General features: G+C 42.3%; 1 protein-coding gene across 1 annotated transcript in view; it reads left to right on the forward strand.

Moving 5' to 3' along the window:
* Nucleotides 1–5723: 5723 nt before the first annotated feature.
* CRYBG1 (crystallin beta-gamma domain containing 1) overlaps nucleotides 5724–27981 on the forward strand; it is a 145698-nt gene continuing 123440 nt past the window's right edge. Inside the window, exon 1 of the mRNA XM_074948185.1 lies at nucleotides 5724–6013. Within this exon, the coding sequence (XP_074804286.1) occupies nucleotides 5724–6013 (290 nt within the window). The remainder of the gene's footprint in view (nucleotides 6014–27981) is intronic.

Here is a 27981-nt window from a genome sequence, read left to right on the forward strand (position 1 = left end):
CCTTCTCTGCAGAACTGCTGCCGAGCCATTCAGTCCCTAGTCTGTAGCGGTGCATGGGATTCTTCCGTCCTAAGTGCAGGACTCTGCACTTGTCCTTGTTGAACCTCATCAGATTTCTTTTGGCCCAATCCTCTAATTTGTCTAGACCCCTCTGTATCTTATCCCTACCCTCCAGCTTATCTACCTCTCCTCCCAGTTTAGTGTCATCTGCAAACTTGCTGAGGGTGCAATCCACACCATCCTCCAGATCATTTAGGAAGATATTGAACAAAACTGACCCACTGGAGCCACTGTCTGGAGTGTCCCCAGCCCTGCTGTGATTTACCTCTCCGTCAGCTGCTCCAGGTGCTTGAAACGATGTACCTGCACAGCTAGGGAGTAGTGTGTGACTACTCTTGCAGCTTCCCTTTGATTCCCTGTCAGAAAGTCTGCAGGGAAAAATGACACTATCATTTCTGAGGGGAGTTGGTTGTGGGAGGGGGCTCCGGGCTGAGGCAGGGGGTCAGGGTGCAGGAGGGGGTGAGTTATTCGGCTCGGGTGCCAGTTCCGTGGTGGGGCCAGAAATGAGGGATTCAGGGTGTGGGAGGGGGCTCCGGGCTGGGGCAGGGGGTTGGGGTACAGGAGGGGGTGTGGGCTCCAGGCGGCACTTACTTCAGGGGGCTCCCCGGCAGCAGTGACGTCCTCAGCTCTGAGGCGGAGGTGCGGCCACGCGGCTCTGTGCGCTGCATCCACCCACAGGTGCCAGCCCCACAGCTCCTATTGGCTGTGGTTCCCGGTCAATGGGAGCTGCAGAGCCCGCACTCGGGGTAGGGGCAGAGCGTGAAGCCCCCCTGGCTACCCGTACGACTTGGAGCAAGAGGAACATGTCGCTGCTTCTGGGAGCCTCATGGAGCCAGGTAGGGAATCTGCCAGCCCCACCAACTGGACTTTTAACAGCCTGGTCAGCTGTGCTGATCGGAGCCGCCAGGGTCCCTTTTCAACTGCACGTTCTGGTCGAAAACCGGTCACCTGGCAACCCTAACTATGTAATTAAATCAAAGAGGCATAAGGTTCAAAACTTCTTGAAGGAATTGTGAGTTTTAAAATGCACAATTTATCCTGATGCAGAGGGCCAGCATAAGGGTTATGTACCACTTAAGTCCTTAAAATAGGGCTGAAGCGGGACTTGACTATTGCATGAGCCTTGTGCTAGCCCTCTGCACTGGGGTGAATTTCACTGAGAGATAGGAGAAGAGTGACTTGGCTAATGACAAAGTGAAAAAAGAACTGAATATGCAACACAGGAGGAGGCTGCACAGACTTTTTCTTGGTGGGACTTTCTTGCTATGAAGTGATTGGGTAAAGAGAGAAGAAGTAAAATCAGATTTGCGTGCTTTGCAAACTAGCAAAAATAAAATCATATACAGACTAATATAGTATCCCTGGAACTCCGAAACATTGCCTGACTGAAATCTGTTTTTACACCCTGCCTGGACTCTGAGAGCTGAACCTAATTTGCATGAAATTGAGCAAATTACTCCCACTGCAAGGATCAAGATGGAGCATGGCATGTTGGTAACTGTAGTCTGTGTGGGTTGCATCTCTATTAAGAAGAAGGGTGGCTGTGAGCTACGCTGTAGAACTCCATGGTATATATATGGCCTGCAAGCCACACTTTGGCCTCTCCCAAAGGAGGGAGCTGCTTTTTGTAAGCACTATAGTTTTGCAGTTCCAACTCAAAGCATATTTTCTTGTGAGGTGGTGGGGATACCAGTGCAAGAACTTCCTGTACACACCATGGTTTATATCAGATTTGAGGGGCTCCAGCCTATGTGGCTAGCTGTGGAGTATTTATCTCCTAGAAATAATTGTAAAGTATTTAACAACACCAGAAGGGAATAAGAAACCATTTTTATAAGCTCAATTTTGTTTTACAAATTCTATTTAGTCCTCTCCACAATCAGCCACATCATTTAAAGGACTAGTGCTAGCTAAATTCCTTACTCAGACAAAATTCCCAGTGGCTTCTAAGGTCTGCAGGATCAGGCCCTATATCAAAAATTTTCACAAGAGTTATTAGTATATAAATAGATGAAATCCTGGCCCCACTGAAGTCAATGGGAGTTGTTGCTGACTTCAATGGCATGAGATTTCACACAATGATTTTTGAGAGTTTCTTGGTGGACTCTGAATGTGCGTAACTAGAATTTAAAAAGTAAATGGTAGTCTTCATATGCAGATTCTTGGAAAAGGTTTTTCATATCACCATAATGTTGGAAGAAAAGCTAAAACAGGAAACTCACTGGTAACTTATTGTGAGTATTAATAATTATTTACACAGTGCCATACCTGTATACAGTATTTTAGAGACAAATAAACCTATGTTTTTTTCCATAAAGGGTTTATAATTATTTTTTTCAGTGGAATTTCACAAGTTATTGCATAAAATTAGTTTCTGGAAGACAGAACAGTGTTGTTAATCTGGAATAATAGTATGGAAGTTGCAATAATTAATGAGTAATTTATTCTTTCTCACATCTAAATTATTTAATTCCTGCCACAGTTCTGGAGCATTTTAATGTTTGTCTGATGATGCCCACTTTAATCCCAAAATATTTATTTGTGTAAATCTTATATGTTTTAGTGTAGACAAGCTAACAATGCTTTCCAGCCACTCAGAATTGCTGAGTAGATGATATTATTAGGGCCAGTTCTAGTCTGAAAACTTAGGGAGGAAAGAGGGATATCTACTTGATCTTTTTCACCATGCTAAGGATATATCTACACTACAAAATTAGGTAGAATTTATAGAAGTCATTTTTTTAGAAATCGGTTTTATATATTCGAGTGTGTGTGTCCCCACAGAAAATGCTCTAAGTGCATTAACTTGGCGGAGTGCTTCCACAGTACCGAGGCTAGAGTCGACTTCCAGAGTGTTGCACTGTGGGTAGCTATCCCACAGTTCCCGCAGTCTCCGCTGCCCATTGGAATTCTGGGTTGAGATCCCAATGCCTGATGGGGCTAAAACATTGTCGCGGGTGGTTCTGGGTACATATCGTCAGGCCCCCGTTCCCTCCCTCCCTCCGTGAAAGCAAGGGCAGACAATCGTTTCGCGCCTTTTTTCCTGAGTTACCTGTGCAGATGCCATACTACGGCAAGCATGGAGCCCGCTCAGCTCACTGTCACCGTATGTCTCCTGGGTGCTGGCAGACGCGGTACTGCATTGCTACACAGCAGCAGCAACCCATTGCCTTGTGGCAGCAGACGGTGCAATAGGACTGGTAGCCGTCATCGTCATGTCCAAGGTGCTCCTAGTCGCCTCTGTGAGGTCGATCAGGAGCGCCTGGGCAGACATGGGTGAAGTGACTAAATTTGGAGTGACTTGATCAGGTCATTCTCTTTAGTCCTGCAGTCAGTCCTATTGAACCATCTTATGGTGAGCAGGCAGGTGATACGGATTGCTAGCAGTCCTATCATACCATCTTCTGCCGGGCAGGCAAGAGATGAGGATGGCTAGCAGTCCTATTGTACCATCTTCTGCCGAGCAGCCATGAGATGTGGATGGCATGCAGTCCTTCTGCACCGTCTGCTGCCAGCCAAAGATGTAAAAGATAGATGGAGTGTATCAAAACAAGAAATAGACCAGATTTGTTTTGTACTCATTTGCAAACCACCACCCCCCCGCCCCCCGTCTAGGGGACTCATTCCTCTAGGTCACACTGCAGTCACTCACAGAGAAGGTGCAGTGAGGTAAATCTAGCCATGTATCAATCAGAGGCCAGACTAACCTCCTTGTTCCAATAAGAACAATAACTTAGGTGCACCATTTCTTATTGGAACCCTCCGTGAAGTCCTGCCTGAAATACTCCTTGATGTAAAGCCACCCCCTTTGTTGATTTTAACTCCCTGTAAGCCGTGTCGTCAGTCGCCCCTCCCTGCGTCAGAGCAACGGCAAACAATCGTGCATCTGAGTTGAGAGTGCTGTCCAGAGCAGTCACAATGGAGCACTCTGGGATAGCTCCCGGAGGCCAATACCGTCAAATTGTGTCCACAATACCCCAAATTCGACCCGGCAAGGCCGATTTAAGCGCTAATCCACTTGTCAGGGGTGGAGTAAGGAAATTGATTTTAAGAGCCCTTTAAGTCAAAATAAAGGGCTTCATCGTGTGGACAGGTGCAGGTTTACATCGATTTAATGCTGCTAAATTCGACCTAAAGTCCTAGTGTAGACCAGGGCTAAAGGTGAAAGGTGAGAGATAGAAAACTGTTAGCCAAGGAATCCTGATCTACTGATCTCTAATCCAGCAGTTCTCAAACTGTGGGGCCTGACCCCATTTTAATGGGGATACCAGGGCTGGCATTAAACTTGCTGGGGCCTGATCACCATCACCCAGGGCTGGGGCCCAAAGACTCCAGCCCTGGGTGGCGGGGTTCAGGTTACAAGCCACCCGCCCAGGGCTGAAGGCCTTGGGTTTTGGCTTCCTCTTCACCCCACCCACCCGGGGTAGTGGGGCTTGGGCTTTGGCCCCAACTCAGGGTAGCGGGGCTCGGGTGGTCTCAGGCTTTGGTCCTCCCTCTTGGGGTCATGTAGTCATTTTTGTTCTCAGAAGAGGGTTGTGGTGCAACGAGGTTTGAGAATGGGATCTATTTGTTGCATGCTCTTTCTTTGAAATTAATTAAATATAACTATTCCAAAACTAAATTGGTTTAGATAAAATCTAGACTGACTTTGTTCATGAATATAAATGTCAAGACTGTCAATATGTGACCTGAACATAATTTTAATGTTAATAAATAACTAATATTTGTGCTTTCCCTAGTCAGCATGGTATCTAATGATATTAATAAAATTCTTTCTAAAAGAAAATGACCAAAATTTTCCAACTAAAATTAGGGCCTTAACTCCATATTTAGGAACCAGAATATAAGTAGTTTCATTTTCAAAAGTGTTGAGTATCTGCAAATCAGAATTTGAAAATCAAGCCACTTAACATTTAGGTGCAGACAGTTATATTTAGGCCTGGTGACTTCAAAAATTTTGGCCAATGTTAAAAAATAGCTATGCTATTGGACAGTTATAGTTCCCATCAGGCTGAAGCATTGTCTAATGTATTAGATCATAAATGAATCTCAAAGGTGACACATGATGTGGAAGTCTTATTTGCTATCTTCAATACTTCCCTCCTACTGTAGAGCCAAATCTCTTTTTCTTGGGTGGAAGAAATGCACCTCGTGTCTGCAATGGAGGAGCAAGTTGACTGAGTAAGCATTGCATAAGCGAGTGACACAGGGCCTGGGCAAACGGGCTCAGCAGAAAACAACATGATAATGTATAATTTGCACCCTGGACATGGGTAATGCAAACCTCTCCCTTCCTGTGCAATAGACGGTGGCCCTGCTACTGTGCTGCTTTCTCGGTGGGGAGGGGTTGGCGGTGATGGTTTGAGATGAGGGAAGAGGGAACAAACAATTAAAAAAAAAAAAAAAACAACTCAGGAAATCGTTGCAGCTCGCTCCGCGGGAAAGTTGGGAACCCCAGTGACTGGGAGAAGAGGGAGGGGTTTGCAGCATCAGCTGCTGCTAGGTGAAGGTAGGAGGTCCTGGGGCAGCCCACAGCTGGTCCCCAGGAGGTGCTGCGGCTCCCGCTGTCTACGTTAAGGCACCGGGCTCTGGCTACAGCCCCCTCATTCGCTGGCGAGTTCTCTGCTGGCCCACCCGCCGCTCCGGCTCCGGCAGCGCTCGGCATGGAGAAGGGGGGGCGCAAGCGGTTCGGGAAGCTCTTCCACTGCAGCGAGTCTGAGGACTCGGAGCCGGAGCCGGAGACGGGCGCGGAGGCGCCGTCCACGAGGCGGGACCGGCGGCAGGTCGGGAGCAGCAGCAGCTGCAGCCCCCCGGCGCGGGAACCCAAGAAGTGCTCGGCGTTCAGCCACTGGCGCCCGAAGAAGAAGCAGCACCTGGGAGAAGGGGGCGGCATGTCCTCGTCTCCCCCTTCAGCCCTCTGCGCCACCCCGGATCCCGGGACCTCCACAACCAGGTAATAACCCCGCTCACCTCGCGTCCCGCTCTGCCTCCCTCACCTGCCGCCCATTCCCGGCGGCGGCTCCCCTCTCTCCGAAACCTGCCGGGCTCCTCCCTGGGCAGCCGCCCCCTTCCCCAGAGCGCAGCCAGTCCCCTGTCCACCAGCGACCCCAAATCAGGTACGGTGCTCCCTCCAGCCCAGAGACTGGCACGGGGAGAGAGGCTGGCGTTGGAGCCTCCCCTTACCTCCCTAGCCGTCCAGTCCCGCGGGTGGAAGTGATTCGCCACATACAGGCTTCATATCCTTGAACCTTTGAGGGAATTAGAGATGAGTGAAAACAGGACCCATCTACCATTCTCAGCCAGGACCAGGTAGGAACCACTGCTAGTTTGGTCAAGCAAAACTCTACCGTTGTGAAAGTTCAGTCCAGTTTTGGTCCCCCTCGTGATACTGAACTGCCTGATTGGAGTGTGTGTATGTGTACCTGAAACGCACATGTCTGAGATGTTCATGTGCTTACTTTGACCTGGGAATCGATGTACTTCCCACAGTAAATGGACTAGACACATTTCAGCCAAATCATTGAGGAATTACTTAAGTGGGTGTTGTAGTCTCAAAAGGCTGTTTACAGGTGAGGGTAGAGCATTTTGTTGCACAGTATTCACATTTACAAATACAGCTGGCTTTCCTTGGAGCTGATTCATGTTGTTGAAACCCAGAACGCAATTCATCAAGTCACATACAATTTTAAGCTTTTTGTTTCTAGAAGAGAATGTTTAGCTGAAAGATAGTTGCTTACTTTCAATAATCCTTTGAATAGAAGCAAGGACTGATAGTGTCAACATGTTTTGTGTGTAAATCAATAAATGTATTAATGCGCAGAAGTAGCAGTCACCCTATGCCTGAGGCAGAAAGAAACTTCCTGGGTAAAAAGGAGTTCATAAAATGCACATGATGTATTTTCAGGAGCTGCCCTAATTGTCGTTGACTTGGTCCATGTTCTTTCTCCACTCCTGGGCTCAGCACAGAAATGGGGAAGGAAGAAAAAGGGGCTTTAAAACTTTTTTCCATGGCATTTCCCCATATTTTCAGCCCCCAGTATAAGTTGGAGCAAACCTCAGGGCTCCAAAAGCTCTCAGAGGGCTGCCCTCCTAGTCAGAGTGCAGTATATTCCAACCATGCTCTCCCTTGGTTTCCTGGCACACCTCTTTTATAATGGAGATCTTCCTTGGCATCACTTGCAGCCCTTTATGCTGCTGGAGCTGTAGGGTAATTGAAAAACAGGCCCTTTATATATTTAATGAATTCATGGTTGGTTACAGCAAATTTGGGTGAGTGTTCCAGACAATACATTTCAGACCTGGAGCTCATATGAACAGCAAAGTCTAGGCAGTTGGGAATCAGTAGTGTTATGTGGATTCAAAAGGGTCCAAAGTAAAATATACATTTCTCAATTATCTATATTTAACATCTGAGAAATGTTCATATATGGGAGGAATGTCTTTGGGTGTATATAATATTTTTACAAAATTAAGGGTAGTCAAGTGTACCCATTAAAAATATTGACTACTGCTGTTTGCATTTGAATGTGTATATGGAACAACTTTAAATATTTTTCATATATTTTTGTACAAATAGTAAAAAGCCCCTTGTAGAATGATTGAAATAGAAAATGATGTGTTTTATAATACAGTTTGACAGCCAAATTCAACTTGAAGTTCATTGATGAGGACACTTACAACAACACATAATCTACTTCCTTCCTGCCCCCAAAAGGCAGAATCCCAAATACAGCTTTTTATAACCTTGGTAAGAAGAGTCAAAGACTCAGTGAAGTACTGAAGGTCCCTTGCTATGGGAGGTGTTCAGGTAATAGGTTCATGGGTACTAATACAAAGCCCAAAGAAAATAAATAGATGAGATTAAAAAGTAGAAACATTGTAACAGGTCCCAATTTCATACACCTGACAATGTCAGTGGGAGTTTTGCCTGCATAATGTGTATGATACTTGGTAATGACAAAGTATGAACAAACCCCACTAATTACTAGACCTTGAAAATGACAGGTTTATAAACATCACACAAAAGCACAGCTTTTTGTTTTCTGTTCCTAGGGCAAGTCATTTTTCTATTGACTGCATTGTGGGACAGATTAAGCCACTAGTTATAGCAAAGCTACTAGGAAGGGTATTTGAAAACATCTTTTAATAGAAATGTACATGTTTATGTCTGCATCACTTCCTGAATAAAACTGGCCTTCTTAGAAGAATCTAAATATTTGTCCTGTTAACCTGTAGTTTTGTATCATCACCAAAAAAAAAAAGGGTGTGTGTGGGGGGGTGGAAATGGAGCAAGGAAATTGTTGTAAATTTTAGGCTATGCCACTCAAAATTATGTTTTCTCAAAGGAGTATTGTATTGTACAATCTGTTTCAGTTGTAACATTGCTTTTCAATATATTTTGTGCCAGCACCTGATTCTTATTAAATTCATTGGCTAGCCATGAAAAGTGTATCCACAGTAGGCCAAAAGAAGACTTTATAACCTAAATTAATGCATATGTTAAATAGAGCTCATTTTTAAAATTTGAAGTGCTTAACAAACAGTCACATTTTGTTATGGGACAGATGTTCACTCAATTAATTAAAAATGTGAAGGCTTGATGTTCAAAGGTACCTATTCAAAATGAGCATGGGAAGTTTGCATTTAAATCTAGTTTTAAAAAATAAGTAGTTGAGTGGCAGTTGTGGGGCATGTTATAGTTGCGCACAGTCAGGATATGGAAAAATAGTTTTGTTTTTTGATTATTTTTGGTTAGCTGTCATTTTTTCTTACTAAGAGATTGTCTATCCTGTGTAGCAGCTGCCAGACTGGACTAAAAGATTTTTAAAAATCTGGATTTCTTTAAAATTGAGGCTGCTACTGCAGAATATTGTGCCTCAGCATTGTCTTGGCCTCGTACTTCCTTTACTATTGGACTTTTAAGATTAACTTAGAAAAGCCTGATCAATTCTTCCCTGGACTATCTTCACAACAGTCACTCTTGTTATCTCTGGTAAGGAGACGACAGCTACAGAAGTGGATATGTAACACAGCTGGGTCAGATAGTACCAGTTCAGAAGAAACTGGAATGGAAAAAATGCTAGAGAACAATAATTCTTATGTGTATGAAGAAGAATGGAAATGTTAGCAAACCAGGCTATATTAAGATATACTAGTTGGGATTACCATAAGTGTGAAGGATACGTACCCAAGGAAGGATGATAGGGTTGCCAACTCTTGAACATTGGATGGCAAAAATGGGCATATTTTTAGAGAGGTGATTATAGAATTCCATCTCTGAAACTGGTTGGTTCAGAGGATAACAGAAATATCTATACTGTGACAGACAGTTATATCTAGAAATAATGACAAAAATGAATTTTCCTTAATCTATATTAACTATAATTGGAAAACACAACTAATCAATCTAGACTGATAATACAGGCTAGTATAATAATTGGTCTAATGATTCACTTTTCATGAGGCAGATGCTAATTCAAAAATACATGCTCAATGTACATTACTTCTGTCATGCTTCAAGCTTCCGCAATTTAAAAGAAACTTTATTTGGAATAATTAACATTTATGTATTTTGTGTTTATCCTTGCTGAACGATGATATGGGGAGGCAGATAGAATTGTCTGCAAAAGTTTGCATTTGCATATCTGAAGGCTATGATAATAAAAAAAGTTTTGCGTGGGTAGCTGCAAGGCATCCATCTTTTTAGCATCCAGGTGCTGGAATATAGAAATTTATAGTAGCATAACACTGAATTCCTAAGGTACCCTCCATTTCTCTCTTTGAGTTTGGCTGCCTGAACCCTCTTTTTCTCTTCTCTGATGTTCTTTAGTTTCTGTTACTGAAGAAGTGACAGCGCAAAAAGGTGAGTTTTGCAATCAAATCTGAAGATGGTTGGGCGTGGGCTAAATCAGCTCTCACTGTGTAGGGAGTTCCACAGAGAGGGCCCCTTTACTGAGAACATCTGCTCTCCACCTCTCAAATAATGCTACGTATTTCCCACTCTGTTTAGCAGTCCCTCTGGGTCTCAACTGAAGGAGTGGTTTCCAGGGAAGACTGATCCCAACACGCTGAAGACTTTAAAAATCAGGACCAGGACCTTAATATGGACTCAAAAGTAGACAGGGAGCCAATGGAAATCCTGTAGCCTTGGTGTTGTGATTGTTTGACAACACTAATAAATGGGCCTACAGACACTGTACTTTCTGAAGTTTTTTTGTCTGGTCCTGATTGTCAGCAGTAGATAAGAACATAAGAATGGCCCTACTGGGTCAGACCAAAGGTCCATCAATGGGATGTTAGATGGGGTGAGATCTGAGTTACTACAGAGAATTCTTTCCTGGGTATCTGGCTGGTGAATCTTGCCCATATGCTCAGGGTTAAGCTGATCACCATATTTAGGGTAGGGAAGGAATTTTCCTCCAGGGCAGATTGGAAGAGGCCCTGGAGGTTTTTCGCCTTCCTCTGTAGCATGGGGCACGGGTCACTTGCTGGAGGATTCTCTGCTCCTTGAAATCTTTAAACCATGATTTGAGGACTTCAATAGCTCAGAGATAGGTGAGAGGTTTATCGCAGGAGTGGGTGGGTGAGATTCTGTGGCCTGCATTGTGCAGGAGGTCAGACTAGATGATCATAATGGTCCCTTCTGACCTTAATATCTATGAATCTATAAGCCCAGTATCCTGTCTGCTGACAGTGGCCAGTGCCAGGTGCCCCAGAGGGAATGAACAGAACAGGTAATCATCAAGTGATCCATCCCCTGTCACTCATTCCCAGCTTCTGGCAAACAGAGGCTAGGGACACCATGCTTGTCCATCCTGGCTAATAGCCGTTGATGGACCTATCCTCCATGAATTTATCTAGTTCTTTTTTAAACTCTGTTATAGTCTTGGCCTTCACAACATCCTCTGGCAAGGAGTTCCATAGGTTGACTGTGTGTTGTGTGAAAAAATACTTCCTTTAGTTTGTTTTAAACCTGCTGCCTATTAATAGCATTTGGTGCCCCCTAGTTCTTGTGTTATGAGAAGTAGTAAACAACACTTCCTTATCTACTTTCTCTACACCAGTCATGATTTTATAGACCTTAATCATATCTCCCCTTAGCCGTCTCTTTTCCAAGCTGAAAAATCCCAGTTTTATTAATCTCTCCTCATGCAGAAGCCATTCCATACCCCTAATAATTTTTGTTGTTCTTTTCTGAACCTTTTGCAGTTCCAATATATCTTTTTTTGAGATGGGGCGACCACATCTGCACACAGTATTCAAGATGTGGGCGTACCAGGGATTTATATAGAGGCAACATGATATTTTCTGTCTTATTATCTATCCCTTTCTTAATTATTCCCAGCATTCTGGTCACTTTTTTGACTGCCGCTGCACATTGAGTGGATGTTTTCAGAGAACTATCCACAATGACTCCAAGATCTCTTTCTTGAATGGTAACAACTAATTTAGTCCCCATCATTTTATCTGTATAGTTGGGATTATGCTTTCCAATGTGCATTACTTTGCATTTATCAACATTAAATTTCATCTGAAGAGTTATAATAGTACAGTTATGAGCCAGCAAATGCCCAGATTTATAGCAGCAAGGGTCTTGACCAAATGGAATGGATGTAATCATCTGCCAAATTGGAGTTGTTGAGTTGTTACTACTGTTACATCCCTAGTTTCAAGGAACAATGATAACTTATAATAATAATCAGAGACTTAACAGTGTCATGACAATTTCAGGGCAGATATTGAGCAGCTCCTCTGATTGTTTGCCCTTCTGGTCAACTACTTCCATTTTTATCTAAATTAAGCTTGATCCAGCTGGTCTTCATCTAGGTGGTGAATTCTTGCAGGCAGAGTGGCATCTGTCCATAGCTATGAAGAGGTCATCCCACAGTGGCTTGACAGAGAGAAAAGCAGTTAATTAAGGTATATAGTGGCATGAAATTTAGTAAAGGAAAACTTAGGTCAAATATCAGGAAACTTTTAGATTATGGAATATACTTTACCCCAGACAGGAACAACAACTCAGCAATATATTATATGGAGATATAATAGTTCTTCTCCATATCTAATTTCTTTGACTTCTTTTTTTCTATTCTTTGCTTTAACTTCTGTATGAGGAGAACTGTGGGAACCATACTTCAAGGTCTGTATATTATATAGCATTTTGTTGATAGATTAATTGAGGCTTGTTACTAGCTGACTTTTACCCTTATCTTAAACAAGAATTTTTAATAATATGAGACTTTGGCAATTTTACTAAGAACAATTTTACTAAACTGTAATGCTCTTAACTGCATTAAGCTAACTATAGCAAAATATGACCCCAATTCTGCAAACACTTAACTGTGTGTGCAACTTTACATTGTGAGTCATCCAGTTGCAGTCAATGGAACTACTCACATGCACAAAGTTATGCATGTGCTTTGTTTGCAAGATCAGGCTTAAATGTCTAAAGGTGTTACTAGTTACATTCACTTTGCAAAATTATACTTGGGAATAAAAAATACATAATAAACTATCCTGAATCATGCCATAAATAAGCAAAGTGCTTTAGGAATAAAAATATACTACTAGTATTGCTCTATAAAGTAAAGAAAAACAAATTCTGATGAAATGTCAAGTTATACCTCAAGAATCAAATACTGTACTTAAGGTTTTTTTTCTCAAGTATAGTGTGACATTGTCACTTTGTGAATGAAGCATGAATGCTTTTTAAACATATGTCTCCGTAGAAAGATACGAAGGTAAGTGGCAAGCTGGAACAAGTCCTCAGTGCTGTTCATAGAGCATATTTTTTTCCACTGGATCCATGCTTCATTCAGTGCAGGGGATGGGACTGTGCTCCAGGAATGAATCATGGTTGTGTATTGAAAGAGGCTGTTGTCTATTGGACCTCTGCTTCATTTGTTGGAGAAGCTGGAAGGTGTGTGATGAATGAGGCAAAGAACTGCAGGCAGAGAAATGATGGTCTTGTAATTGACTGCAATACTGGAGAATTGGACTCTACCCTGGTCTCTGCCACAAGAGTTCCTGTATGATGCTGGACAAATCATATAAACCATAGTTTTTATTGGTGGCCCCTGTGTGTTCCTCATTTTCTTGGCACTCAAACTGAGGCACACATGGTCTGATTTGCCAAATACTAAGCACTCGCGAATATAACTCAGGTTAATGGGAGCTCAGTTCTCAGCATATAAAGTTCTATAAAATACTAAGTACTCTGTAAAATCTGGTCCTTGGATTCTCAGATTGGCCACCCAAAATTAGTGGACACTTAACAATTTTGGCTTTAAACTCTGTGCTTTGGTTCCCCATCTGTAAAATGGGGATAGTAATATCACCTCAACTCACCAGGGTGTGGTGAAGATTAATTAATTAATGTCTGTAAAGAACTAAGACACTGTGGTGAAAGCACCATAAAAAAAGCCCACAAAGAAATTAATAAGTCTGTATTAGAGCCACACATTGAATGCTAAAGTTAAAAATAAATATTGAATATCTACCCATTCCGTGAGCACTGTCCAGCCAATACCCTCCCTTCCCTTCTGCTCCTATCTGTCTCTTATCTTCCTCTCCCCTTCTCTGCTCCTATCTCCCTCCCCACTGCTCCTATTCTTGGGTTCTTACACCCCCTCTCCCTCTGCACTCCTTGGTGCAAGCAGGGAGGACAATGAAAACACCAGAGAACCTCCCTGATCTTAATCCCTGTGCCTAGTGCCACAGCAGCACCTGGCAGCCAGGAAGAGCAATTGTAAAGAAAGTCCTGCTCAGTCCCTATAACTCTGGCTAGAGCAAGCTTAGTGCTGATGGAATCTCCAGGGAAATTAGCTGCCAAACTCTACGAAGTGCCTTTACTGAGCATGTGTCAGCTGTGATTTTTTTTTCAGTGGCTCATCAGGTGTGTAGACAACTTTTTTTTATGTGGAGGGCTGAAGTAAATAAAATAATAACATAATAGCTGTTGAATATCACTTCATTGAGTAGTTTTGTACCATGATTAAATTTGTCCACTTTAATAAAAGTGAGATAAACAAACTTCTGTTCCAAACTCATTATTTCCTTTATTTATTAATATAATCCCTAAGTTTTTGGGGGCCTAATGCTCTCCTGAAGCCCTCAGTTGTCTATACTCATGCTCATAATTTAAGTAAATTTGAACAAATGTTCACAAGGATGATAAAATCCTTTCACCCCATTCCAATTGCAAGTCCCTGTTTGCAAAGCCTGGGGGCTCTAGAAATTGTTAAAGAAACAACAGCAATAATTTTTTTAACATGGGCAAACCAGCATATTTTCCCCTAACATTCTTGAAAATGGTTATACCGTTATTCTGAAATATCAACCTGATGCAGACATCTGGCATGGAAATTTTCAGACTAAATGGTTACATTTTGGCAAAATTATAAGAAACTTAAGAGGATAAGTCTAATAACGGAAAGAGTCTTGTAACCTTATATGGGCTGTGTTACCAGCTCTACCTAATGCGCCTGACTGTTCAGAACTTTAGCTGTCATGAGGCTGGAGCATATGTCTTGCATGTTTTACATTTGAGATAAGTTGTCTTTTACAAGGAAAAAAACAAGCGGAAAACAGTTTGTCAGTAGGCATAACATCAGAGCCCAGGAACATTTTATGCTTATTCTGTTCTTACCGAGCAACAGTTAACATTCTCTTTTAATCCAAATGTTCTTCAGCCAAGATAGACTGCTACCTGAATAAGCAGGCTCCTTTTCTGTTTCATGTTTGAGAACTATGGCTCTGTACAAGAATATATTGAATGTTCTTACAGTTTTTCTTGCAATCTATGGTTTTGGCAAGTGTGTGTGTGTGTGTGTGTGTGTGTGTGTGTGAAATTTCTGATTTTAAAGTAATAATTTGTTGGTTCTTTTTTATGCACTGTTCCAAAGGGCCCATTTGGTAAGTAAGATGAAAATACTTTGCTCTGAATTGGTGACTTGGATTAGAGTCCAACTCCCTTCATCTGCACATATTACTTGATAAAGGAGAAAGCACACAAGTTATACTAATGTTACACAGAGGAAACTACATTAAAAGAACATTATTGATGTTGCTAAAGTCAAGCACGCAGAAGGTAAGAATTACCAGATTTAAGGTTGCTTGGGCAACCTTAATTTGGCCCCCTGGTGAATTGTAATTAAAGACTGTATCGTAGCATTTAATTACAATTCACACAACCAAGTGCCACCCTCACACACATAGCCTTTAGTCACTCCCACACTCACATTTCCTTCCTTCCTGCCAGACTCCAGAACCAGTCTCCCTCTACCCTTCTCAAAGGTTGGATTTAGGGGCAAGTGACCCGGGCAACTGCCTGGGCTCCTGGACTTGGAGAGCGCTGGGCTCAGGGTGCTGTTTTTGTTGTTAGCGACAAAAGGGAAAATAGAATGTTTGAAGTAAAATGTTTTAGGTATTCTGTATGTAGATTCATTTTTCACTAAGCTCCTAGAGTGTTCTGGACCTTTGTAGAATCTCGTGGAACCTTCCAGACTTTCTGAGAACTACATTTTCTTGAACCTCCTAGAATGTTGTCAGTCATGCCCTCGTGGGTAAATAAGGGGCGGGGCATCACCAGTCAGTCAGTGAGATATAAGAATGAAGTGAAGTGAGAGCCCAGCTGTGATACTGTGAACCTTATTTTATTGTGTAATTATGAAAGTGGACTTATGTTTTAAGACTTGAAGATTGTAAGTAATGAATAATAGAGGACATATTGGAAAACATAATCCTAACTATACATATACAATGATGGGGTCTAAATTAGCTGTTACCACTCAAGAAAGAGATCTTGGAGTCATTGTGAATAGTTCTCTGAAATCATCCACTCAATGTGCAGCGGCTGTCAATAAAGTGAACAGAATGTTGGGAATCATCAAGATGTGGTCTCCCCATCTCAAAAAAGATATATTGGAATTGGAAAAGGTTCAGAAAAGGGCAACAAAAATTATTAGGGGTATAGAATGGCTTCCGTATGAGGAGAGATTAATAAGACTGGGACTTTTCAACTTGGCAAAGAGGCGACTAAGAGGGGGATATGACAGAGGTCTATAAAATCATGAGTGGTATAGAAAAAGTAAATAAGGAAGTGTTGTTATTTACTCCTTCTCATACTACAAGAACAAGGGGCCAACAAATGAAATTAATAGGTGGCAGGTTTAAAACAAACACAAGAAAGTATGTTTTCATGCAAGCACTGTCAACCTCTGGAACTCCTTGCCAGAGGGTGTTGTGAAGCCAATACTATAATAGGGTTCAAAAGGGAGCTAGATAGATTCATGGAAGATAGCTCCATCAATGGCTATTAGCCAGGATGGGCAGAAATAGTATCCCTAGCCTCTGTTTGCCAGACGCTGGGATTGAGTGACAGGGCATGGATCACTTGATGATAACCTGTCTGTTCATTCCCTTTGGGGCACCTGCCATTGGCCACTGTCAGAGGACAGAATACTGGGCCTGATGGACCTTTGGTCTGACCCAGTATGGCCGTTCTTATACATAATGAGATGCCAGAGATATCTATCAAACCCCTGTCTATACAACAATATAAAAGAAATACTGTTACTTCTTTTGCCATGCTTAACACATTATGATTGATGACTTTCTCAGACTGCAGAACATAGACTTTTGCTCTCCATAATACTATCTGTTTTCCCCCATAGAAAATAAAAGATGCCCCTGAAGAAACCTTCAGGAGCTCAGTATAGGAAGCGAGAAGCTCAGTTGCAATCTAGTTTGCAGCCAGGGGCAAATTTGATGGAGAAATATCTGAAACAGAACAACATAGACCAGGTTTTAGGCAGTAGTGATCATCCCTGTGCAGAAGAAATTGAGGAGTGAAGTGTAAATGGTGGAAGTTCTATTACTAAGGAATTAGCAGATTTACCTGAAGATAAGGAATGGAAATGTGAGGAAAGTGATGGAGAATAGTCCAGTTTTCCTGGTGGCATAAAGGAGAGTGATGATAAACAAGAATGTGGCTCACATGAAAAGGAGAGAAACAATAAAGAAGATTCAGCCTCGCATAATGACGGAACCAGCAATGAGAAAAATTGCACACCACAAATCGATATGTCAGATCCTGCTTTATGGCTGGCAATCCTAAACTCTGCTGATATCAATTGTACAATTTTGAACTGTCTGGGCAAAACTGAGGATATAACATTTCCGGTAAATGAACAGAAGTGACACTTCTCAAAGTCATACTGCAAAAGAGTGCTCAAGAATGGTGAGAAACTGAATCAGCATTGGCTAGTTTACTCAAAATCAACAAAGTGCTCTGTTTTTGTTGCAAAATATTTGACAAGTATGCCAAATCGTTGCTTGCGCTTTCCATGTACAATTACTGGCATAACTTAGCTAATGCTCTAAAGCAACATGAAACGGCCATTTTACAGTCAACTCCAAATGGATGGAGGTCGAGTCCAGACTCCAGCTGACTAAATGCATAGACTCAGAAAAAACAAAACATTATTAATGTAGAAACCCAGCATTGGAGGAATGTGCTTGAGCATCTGTTCTCAATTACCCTGTTCCTTGCAAAGAATAATTGGGCTTTCTTGGGCTCATTGGATAAATTGTTGCCTGAACATAACGATAATTTCCTCAGTTTGGTGGAGCTCCTTGGGAAATATGACGATGTCATGTGTGAGCACCTACATTGAGTGGTTCATAAAGAAGCTATGGACTATCACTGTAGCAAAACAATTCAAAATGAATTGATTGACCTTTATGGCAAATGTCATAACCATACAGCTAAGAGTAGCCTAGAATTTCTCCTTACCTGTAAGGGGTTAAAAAGCTCAAATAACCTGGTTGGCACCTGACCAAAAGGACCAATGGAGAAAGAAGATACTTTCGAATCTTGGGGGGAAGGCTTTGTTGTGTGTGTGCTCTTGGGAAGCAGATAAGCATCAGGTCAGAAAACTCCTTCTCCTATAAACCATCCTAAAAGTCTCTCATATTACAAAAATTGTAAGTAAAAGCCAGGCAAGGCGTGTTAGATTATCTTTTGTTCTGCTTGTGAATTTTTCCTTTGCTGGAGGGAGCTTTCTTCTTGTGTTGTGGCTGCCATTCCCTCAACCTGGTTGTGTCAGATGCAGCATCATTATCTTTAGACTCAGTATCTCTCTTCAGAGTACTGCAGTCTTGTTTTCAGCATCAACTATGAGGTGGAAAACCTGCCAGGGCTGGGGGACAGGCACCCCTCCCCCGGCCCTGACCCAGCCTGGACTGGACCTGCCGGACCACAGGCGCCCCTCCCCAACCTTCCCCAGCCCCAAATCTGCCACGGTGGGAGAACAGGCGCCCTTCCCCTGGCCCCAGCCCAGCCCTGCCACGGCCGGGGGGAGAGGCGCCTCTTCCCCCCCCCCCACCCCAGGTGCTTCTGTGGGGAGAGTGAACTGGCGGGAGTCCTCTCTCCCCACCATAGCCCTGGGGAGCCCCACTGCACCCCAAAACCCTCATCCCTGACCCCACCCCAGAGCCCTCACTCCCTTGCACCTGAGCCCTCTCCAACATGCTGAACCTCTCAGCCCTGGGGCTTCAGTCACACATCACCTCCATATTGGTGCACATAACAAAATTAATTCCGCACATGGGTGGGAAGAATTAGAGTGAACACTGGTGGACTCATCATCACTTGGAGTCTTTGAGACAAAATTAGATATCTTTCTAAAAGGTATGCTTTAATTCAGTTTCTGGGAAAAACTTTATGGCCTTTGAATACAAGAGGTTATACATGATCTTAGTGGTTTCTTCTAGCCTTGGGGGTCTATGAATTTGTAGTCAAAATCAAGAAGGACAATATGAGTTCTGTAATGCTTGTCATCAAGAGCCATTTTTGCCCATCCTCTGAAGCGTTTGGAGTCTCTATGAAGGATGGTCTAACTTTCTCTATTCTAGCTTCCCTGCAGGGTGTATTTTCCTATGGAGCAGCCTTTGGTGGCATAGTATTGGTTTTCCACTGTTTTAATGTCCTTGCTGCTGCTATTTGGGATTTCATAGTGGGCATCCCACTGATGCTAAAGAGAAACACAGTAATCACCAGTGCTGAGAGGTTATTTTACACCTTCACTGAGTCATTTAATGAATAACCTGTAATATACGCAACAGCACATATGCATGGAATGTTGGAACAGTATAGTATGTATTTCATGAGCCCAAATAGAATGATCTTTAGTACACAGGAAGTATAATTAAAATATTATCAGTGCATACGTTATATGGCCACCTCTATTTTAGAAGTGGAGGCCTTGTTTTTATGGTCCACCCTAAATCACTGGTTGTGTTCCAGCAAATTGTTAAGGATTTTTTTTTTTTTGGATGACATAATTATTTGTTTTAGGCTGCCTTTGACAAAATGGCTACTATGTATCTTGTTTGTGACCCTTCCATAGTTAAGTGCAGAAGCTCAAACAAAAAAACTGGAAGGCAAATGGAAATTCTCTGCTTGAAAGTCAATATCCCCTCAAAGAATATTTGTGTGCTTTGCTGGAGACCAAGAGCTTGTTTATATTTATTACGTAGCAGAGGTGAGAATTGTACAGTGAACTGTTAAAACTAGTCAGCCTTATTGTTACTTTCCATGGAAGTTCAACATGCCCAGCTATCCGGTTACTGTCATGGGATCCCCAAGGTTTGGGCATGGATCCAGTAGCTTATTCTATGGAAAACAATTTTCTCTGTCCTCTGTTAATTGTGGGTAATAATACTTCCTTCCTGCAACCTTTTGTCTGTCTGGTCTATTTAAATTGTAAGCCCCTCAGGCCGGGGACTGTCTCTTACTCTGTGTATGTAGAATGTGTACCACAATGGAGCCCCAGTTTTGACTGAGGCCTCTACATACTATTGTAATACAAATAATATTTAATAACAATGATTTTGGTCTTCAGGGCTGTTAATCTGGCATCTTTCACAAGCCAAGCTCTAAGTAAGCGCAACATTTTAGTTAAAACGGTGGCTAATTAAAAACAAAACATTTATCAGGTTTTGTCATCTTTGTATAATTTAAAAAGATATGTATGATACTAGGTGGGGGGGGGAAGGAGGGAGGCAAGAGGTTCAGAGCTATATTAAACTCCCAAAAGCAGAAATACTTTTATAAACAATGCAGTTGATAAGCCAGTTACTTACTGATGACAAATCTGTTCATGTGAAATAAGCCATGTAGTTCCTGCTTATTGGCCTAATACTCTAACGTGGTGAATGTTACAGTTCCTGTTTCATACATTAAGGATTGGGAATGCTCAGCACCTTCAATGAGACACTCAACATATCCCATATTTGGGCCCATGTCTAGTAATGTTTTAAGAAAATGAAAGCTACCACCAAAAATCTGATTAAAAAACAAACAACAACAAAATCCCTATAGATTATCAGGAGGATTTAATTATTATTTATAGTGTGGATCAGAGGTATATAGAAAATAATCCTATTGTATGCCTCATGTTTTGGTTTTTATGGATTTTTACTTTCCTAGGAAAAATAATAGGGCATTGTAATATTCAAATTACTCCCTCAGTGTGTCAGTCTCATTGTTTGGCCTGTCTTGTGCCTTGTGTTTATGACTTTGAGAAAAGTGGAATGCAAACTGACCTGCTTGAAAGTCAACATTGCACTCTGTCCACTTGAGAAATATGTGTGCTTTGCTGGAGACCAGGAGAGAAGGTTAATGTATATATGATTTCACAGCAGGGGTGAGAACTGTGCAGAGGAACTGTTAAAATTGGTCAGCCTTATTGTTATTTTCAATGGATGTTCAATGTGCTGACTCAGCAATTAAGCAAACGAGTTATAAATAAGAAATGTATGGTATCTTCTTTTTGGAACAACCAGAAAGCAGCACTATGGATCCTGGGCAGGAGTGGTTTTCTTCAATGAGAGTGAGAGAAGGGCAGCTTTTCATGCAGGCTCTTGTGGATTTTAAATTAGCTAAACTTCCTATTGGACCAAACTCTGTGGGACAGAGGTGCTGTTTTTACTTCCGTTCGTTAGGAATGGAATAGACGAAAGGGGGTAGGGAGATTCCTAGCTGCCTCTGTACAATTAATGTAATTTAAAATAGAAATTTAATTTGGAACCTAGATGTCAGTTTTTTGTTTAGTCATTTGGCTGCTCCTTGCTAACCCTTGTTCCCTTAAATAAGTATTTGTTAGTGCCAGAGACTCCAGTTTGTTCATTATTTAGTATAGGAAGTGTTTAGTATGAGTCAAAACAAATAAGAGTTCTCACCCTGAACAACTTGTGTGTGTGCGCGCTAAGGCTGCGTGACAAATGTATAGCCCTTAAGAATTATTCCACTGCTAGTAACAAGAAACTTCCTCTTCTATGAAAAATTGGGTGCTGTATTTACTTTACAGTACAGCTATCCTTGTTGGGATAAAGTCTACTCAGATACCACATCTTTATCCTATGAAAATAGAGCATTCTCCTATATATCCCTTAAGGAATAGTAAACATCGTGACATAACTAGGCTTTATCTTTATAAACAAAACAATAAAGTAACTCCAACTGTAGTATACTGCCTTTATCAATGTGAAATGAAATAATTAATACAGTATGACAAGGGCCAAACATCAGGCTTGAATACATTATAAGTGAATTTTGTCATAATCACATTTTTAAAGTGAATTTATATTTTTGAGTATGCTTTTGTGCTCAGATACTATGTTAGACTGTATCAGAACCTAGATGGGTTATTGGAGTTTCAAAGTTGTCTGCACTAGAGAAATATACCATTAGTAATTGAACCAATGGAATTATGCTGGCAATAACAGCAATGGCACAGTGCTCAAACTGTAGTATTTTACTGATGACTAAAGCAGGTTTTGTGATTATTTTAGTTAAAGGAAACATAGTGCTGCTGTTGCTGTGACGTAGCCTGGCTGTATTCTCTGCCTTAGTTTCTGCAGCTGGTGCCTGACTCTGTGTGAGAGAGTCTGAATGAACAGGAAGCACCCTACAGGATGTGTGGCAACTTTAAGTTCCCTGACAATGCTTAACCTTTTGTGGCACACCTCACTTTAATTCCCCCCCCCCCAAATTCTAGCAAGTTCTAGCAAATACAGTGATTGAACATAGCAGCATTTTTATAATAATATAAGCTATAAGAAAGTGTTCTTTTATAATATCAATAGGGGGGTTTTTGTTTGTTTGTTTGTTTTTTGCTTTTTGTTTTTACTAGTTCAGGAGTTATCTATTGTAAGGTCTTTAATAGTCTGTTTAGTCTCTTCCATGTAGTCTGAAACAAGATCAGTACATAAAATTGTTTTTTTTTTCCCCTGGTGCATCAGTTCTAAAATCAGTCTTCTTGGCTAGCTGCTCATTTTCTTCCACAGTTGTGTTCTTGAGTACCTCTACCAGATGTTTGTTTCCTACTTTGGTGTTCACTAAATATGAATGAGATGACATTTCTTCAATCATTTGTAATTTTTGTGGCCAGTGACTATCTTGTGAAACTCTAACATTCTTTGTTTTTTAACGGCGGTAAAGGTGGTGTCTCTCTTGACTTGTCTAATCTGTCTTCCATGGGCAGCGCGTGTGCCCCCATTTGGGGAGGCTAGCCATGTGGCCCCACCCCTTGGACTCAAGGCCATGCCCCTGTCCGCTGGAGCCCTGAACACCCGCCCCTCCCATCCACCAGAGCTCCAAGTGCCTGCCTTCCCTGCCCCCCCAACCCCCATAGCCAGAAGAGCTCCAGCCAAACCGCCCCAGGCCCCTGACTGGCACCAGCACTGCACTGTCGGGTCGCCCCCAGCGCCGGGCCACCGCCAGTGTCAGGTTGCTGGCTGGCCTCAGTGTCAGCCCCAGCGCCGGGCCACCAGCTTTCTGCGGAACTGAGTTCCCGCTGGCTTGGGCACCAGCATGGGGGAGAGGTTGCAGAATGGGTGGGGCCAGGACTTGGCTTAGGAAAGGCTTAGTCTCCCCAGGCCTATTATACCTGCTGCCCATCAGAGTTATTTGTCAACCTTTGGTATATCTCATATCTGTAACTAAGTAAGAATAGGTATGTTATACAGAAGTTCTACAATGATTTTCACTGAACTGTGGTCTACTGTTCATTACTATGGTACTTTAGAATTCCATGACTTACAGACATGTAGTTAACGTGCCTGACCACAGTTGAAGCTGTGGTACGTTTAAGTGTCATTACCTCTGGAAAGTTGCTCAAATAGTTGATTATAATTAAGGCTACATTTTAGTCATGGGTATTTTTAGTAAAAGTCATGGGCAGGTCATGGGCCATAAACAAAAATTCACGGGCCCGTGACCTGTGCATGATTTTTACTAAAAATACCTACTGTAACTAAAAGTTGGGCGGGGGCACTCTAGGCGGGTGGTCCGGGGGCACTGCGGGTGCTGGGGGTGGGGGTCGAGGTGACTCAGAACCTCCACTGGTACTGGGGGATGGAGGGTTGGCTGGGTTCCCTACCTGGCTCCACATCCCCGCAGTTCCTAGGCGGCGGAGGCAGGGGCCAGGGCTGGGGATCCTCTGCTGCTCCCGCCACAACTGCTGGCGGCCGCAGCTCCCATTGGCCGGGAACCACAGCCAATGGGAGCTGTGGGGGTGGGGCCTGCAGGCCCCAGCAGTGCATGGCGCAGAGGCCCCCACCACCTCTCCGCCACCTAGGAGCTGCAGGAGGGTCCTCCATCCCAGGTAGACACCCCCCCAACCCCTGCCCCTAGCCCTGATCCCCCTCCCCAACTGCTGCTGCTGGCCCAGGGGCTGCCCAGTGCTGGCAACCCCTGGGCCAGCACCAGCCGCTGCAGAAGTCACGGAATCCGTAACTTCCGTGACTGACTCGCAGCCTTAATTATAATCAGATGCTCATTACTTTCTGAGGATAAAAATCAATTCTGACTTTTCCCATGGAACTGTAGGTTGTTTAAGGTATCATGTGTTCTTTCTGCTGTGAAACTCTAAATGTAAGGCAGATTGCACACATGCCCACTCTTCCACCAATATCCATCTGTGACCAACACTTCTTTTCGAATTAATCATTCCAAGTTGTGCCGTTCATATATTCTTTCTACCATTTTATTTCTCATCACTCAGAAAACTATTTTTATACATTCATACACTCTGTTATATATATACACACAAGTGATTTTGGGAATACTAACAGAGTGTATGAATGTACAAAAATAGTTTTCTGAGTGATGAGAAATAAAATGGTAGAAAGAATATATAAACGGCACAACTTGGAATGACTAATTCGAAAAGAAGTGTTGGTCACAGATGGATATTGGTGGAAGAGTGAGCGTGTGTGTGTGTGTGTGTGTGTGTGTATATGTATGTATATACACACATGCACACACACGTAAATAATATGGAACATATAGGTTGGAGAGGATTACTTACTTATAGCTTACATTATTATTTGTATTTTGATCTTAGATGTTTCTCTTTTTACCGTTTTTACTTAGTGATGCGGTACATGACATTTTTATCATGATTACATGTACTGTTACTGCTTCTACATCATATGTTTAGATGACATGTGATGAAGCGTCTGCTCCAAACAGTTTATTTGCAATTACTAGGTAATGTCTTGACTGGAACTCTAGGATCTTTCTGTGTATTTCCTTTTGCACTTTCAAAAGTTATCACTGTGATGGTGGTTCTCCAAGTTTTTTTGTACATTGCAGTTAGTGGTTGTCACTTTAAGCTTTGTACCCCAACATACAGGGCCTAGCATCGTTTTCAATGTGCAAATATGTTTTTGTTGCCATTGTCATAGCTTTTGTAACATACTTTGCAGTCAGCCATTTTTTCCATGTCTCTGTAGCTATATAGCTTACAACCCTGCTTTTGAAGCCTCTGTAGAATCTTGCTCTCTTTCATTGACTCAAATAATTACAGTATTACTACTGATGTCAATATATGCTTCAAATCCTTGAACTTTATTTCATGTTCTGGACACCCAGCTATAAATTAAAATTTCCCCTTTGGATTTTAAAAAAGCTTCTGATAAACTCACTGATAAGACTATTAAGAAAAAATAACCTTGAAATAAGAAGCAAAGTCTTGTTGTGCACTAAAAGCTAGTTCAGCAGATGTTGAGGTATAAACAGTGTTGTCTGACTCTGTAACTCTCACCTGTCATCACTGGCCTGAATTGTTGCAAATTCCTTGGTTACCTCTACTTCCCATGAAATTTTTAGACTGTGAGCTCTGAGGCTCTTGAAGAGTTTCTCTTTTGCTTTATTCTGTTTACTGACACTTGGGAGTGAAGTCTTAGGGGGTGTCAAAATCTGGCTAACTAATGGTGAATGTTGGCACTAGGAGGCTACTACCCCTGAATGGATCTTTAGTGGCTCTTTGTCAAAGAGTTCATTTGTTTAGCCAGTGCCTGTTTTTTAGTTTCAGTCGGAGGACAATTTACTGCCTCTCATATTAGCCATGAAGGCTGAGGCATTTTTGCTATCACTACTGCCTGGGCTACCCTGGAAGGGGCTCCTCTTCATCTTCCACCTGTATATTTATTCTTTTTGGACATGTTTGGGTTAAAGCTGTTATCTGCTGAGCCTTGGTTACATTTTGTGCTACAGCGTTTGCAAGTCATGTTTCAGGCTTTCATTCTGCAATTTTAGCTTTTCCAATTCCTGTTCCAAACCTTCTTGCACAACATGTCGCTCCTTTACAAGCTTATCTACAGCACAGTACATAGCACAGATGACATGTGCTTCTGTTTGGGCTTTCTCAGGAGTGTAACCCTTTTGGTAGCTCAACACAAGTTGTCCAAAACTTCCTCATGCAGTGTGGGGACTGCATCAGCCAGAGATGGATCAGACCCCACGCTTTTAAATACCTGTCTTAACAAACACTCATCAACCACAACCAGAGGATTTGGGGCGTCCCCCTCGTCTACCGGTTCGACGACCTGCAAAACATCATCGACTACAGGAATGACCAATATAACTCTGCTCACCGGTATATTTCCCTGTTTGCGTACTGTAACTAAATTTGGCCTCCGAGCTAAAATTTAATATAAGTCAAAACTGATTCAGAACATTATTTAATTTAGTTGGTTAACACCATTGATTCAGGATACCAAGCTCCTCAAAGTCCACCAGTTCATAAAACAGTTTGATGCAGTTTAAAGACCTTCTTTTTTTCTGGGACACAACAGTAACCGTCCTCTGCTACCAAATGTTGGCACTAGGGAGCTACTACCCCTGAATTGATCTTTGATGGCTCCCAGTGGAGCAGATTATTGTCATACCAATGAAAAAGGTCCACAGTAATTAACTTGCATACACTGCAGTTTATTTGAGAAGGAATTACACAAGCGGTAAAGGGTTACATTAAGCACATAACTCCTATGTTAGCCGTTAGAGCTATACATTCCTCTTAGTGAGCCTCTCTTTCACAAATATACAGAAACAGGCCCTGTGCTAGCCTCACACAGTTCCTGCTTGGCAAACAGAGAAGGTGGTTACCAATTCTATGGATGACAACTTCTCTGCAGGTCTGGTCTCCTCAGCCCTCGGGTCTGTCTTGGATTCCCTCGAGGCAAGGCCTTGGCTTCCTGGAAACCCCTCTGGTCACAGTCCTACTCGAGCCCACGGAACAGGGTTTTGGCTACTCTGTCTAGCAGCGTCTTCAAGTGTCAATTAAGGAATTCCCAACAGTAATTTAATTTGCTTGATTTTTATACTCTTTTTTTTTTTTTTTTTTTTTTCCTCAAAGGAGTCACGTGTCTTCAAAGCATGTCCAGTCAGCATGTGGCTACTAATTTTTACCTAATTAATACTTTAGGAGGAGACTGCAGAGCTGTGCCAACTGAACATTACCCCACATTCACTCCCTTATCAATCATTCACTTCAGCGCCTTGGGTGATGTCCTTCAACAGGGTCGAGATGCCCCGGTCAGCCCATGCTCCACTCAGGATGTTCTACACATGTTGTTTGTTTTCAAGTGGACATATTTGCTGACCCAAAGATCAGTATTGATCATACACACAGCATGGAGCCAGTCAGCTTCACCTCTGCCTGATGCTAAGAGAAGGATTTTGCTCCCAGAATCCTCTTTTGCAGTTCAGTCATGTCAAGCCATGTTCTCACCATTCATTCAGTATGGCCACGTCAATTTGGCACCATCCCAATTGTGAATATAGCTGTCTTTCAGGCTGGAAAAAGATGAATATTGGGTTCCTGCTAAGGCCCGGTATTGGGACCAGTGTTCTATATTTTATTAATGATTTTGCAAGAGGAAGTGGATTCTAAATTCATTGTATGCTGATGAGAATAAGTTGATTCACTATGTGAAAGCTATGTAGGATTGTGATAAAGTCTAGATGGATTTAAATACAGTGAAAGAATATGGGGCAGCATGATGGCACAAGAAATTAAATGTGAAGAAATGCAGTTAATGTACCTTAGTTGAAAAAGTCTATACTTCTTTAATACACAATAGGCCTCTGAACTTAAGGAATCGTCTGTGAACAAAATACTTGTGGTGAAATCCTGGCCCCACTGAAGTCAATGACACAGCTCCCAGTGACTTGAATGCTATTTTGATTTCGCTTTGGAATTCTAGTAGACAGTCCATGAGCTCGCATCATCTGGAGTGCTATACTCACTTTTGATTGTCTCACTTAAGGTGTAGATAAAATTGAAAGGCCTGAAGATGAACCCTGGTGGGTACAGTCTGATGATACTTTCATAGGAGGTGGAGAAAACCAAGACAACTTTAACTCTGAAAGGAGAAAAGTGTTAGATCTCATGAAATAGTCAGAATTATCACCATAGGCCCTTGATAGAGGTCAGCTGGTCTGTATAAAGAGGTAGAGGGGAACAGGAAATGGAGTAGGAAGCTGTAGCAGAGACTGCAGAGAAGTCCTAGTGAGCAGGAAAGGGTGAAGGGTTTAGGCCTGAGAGAATGCTCCAGCTAGGCAGGGTTGGA

Source organism: Natator depressus, chromosome 3 (assembly GCF_965152275.1).
Source record: "Natator depressus isolate rNatDep1 chromosome 3, rNatDep2.hap1, whole genome shotgun sequence".
In the NCBI taxonomy this organism is placed as follows: Eukaryota; Metazoa; Chordata; order Testudines; family Cheloniidae; genus Natator; species Natator depressus.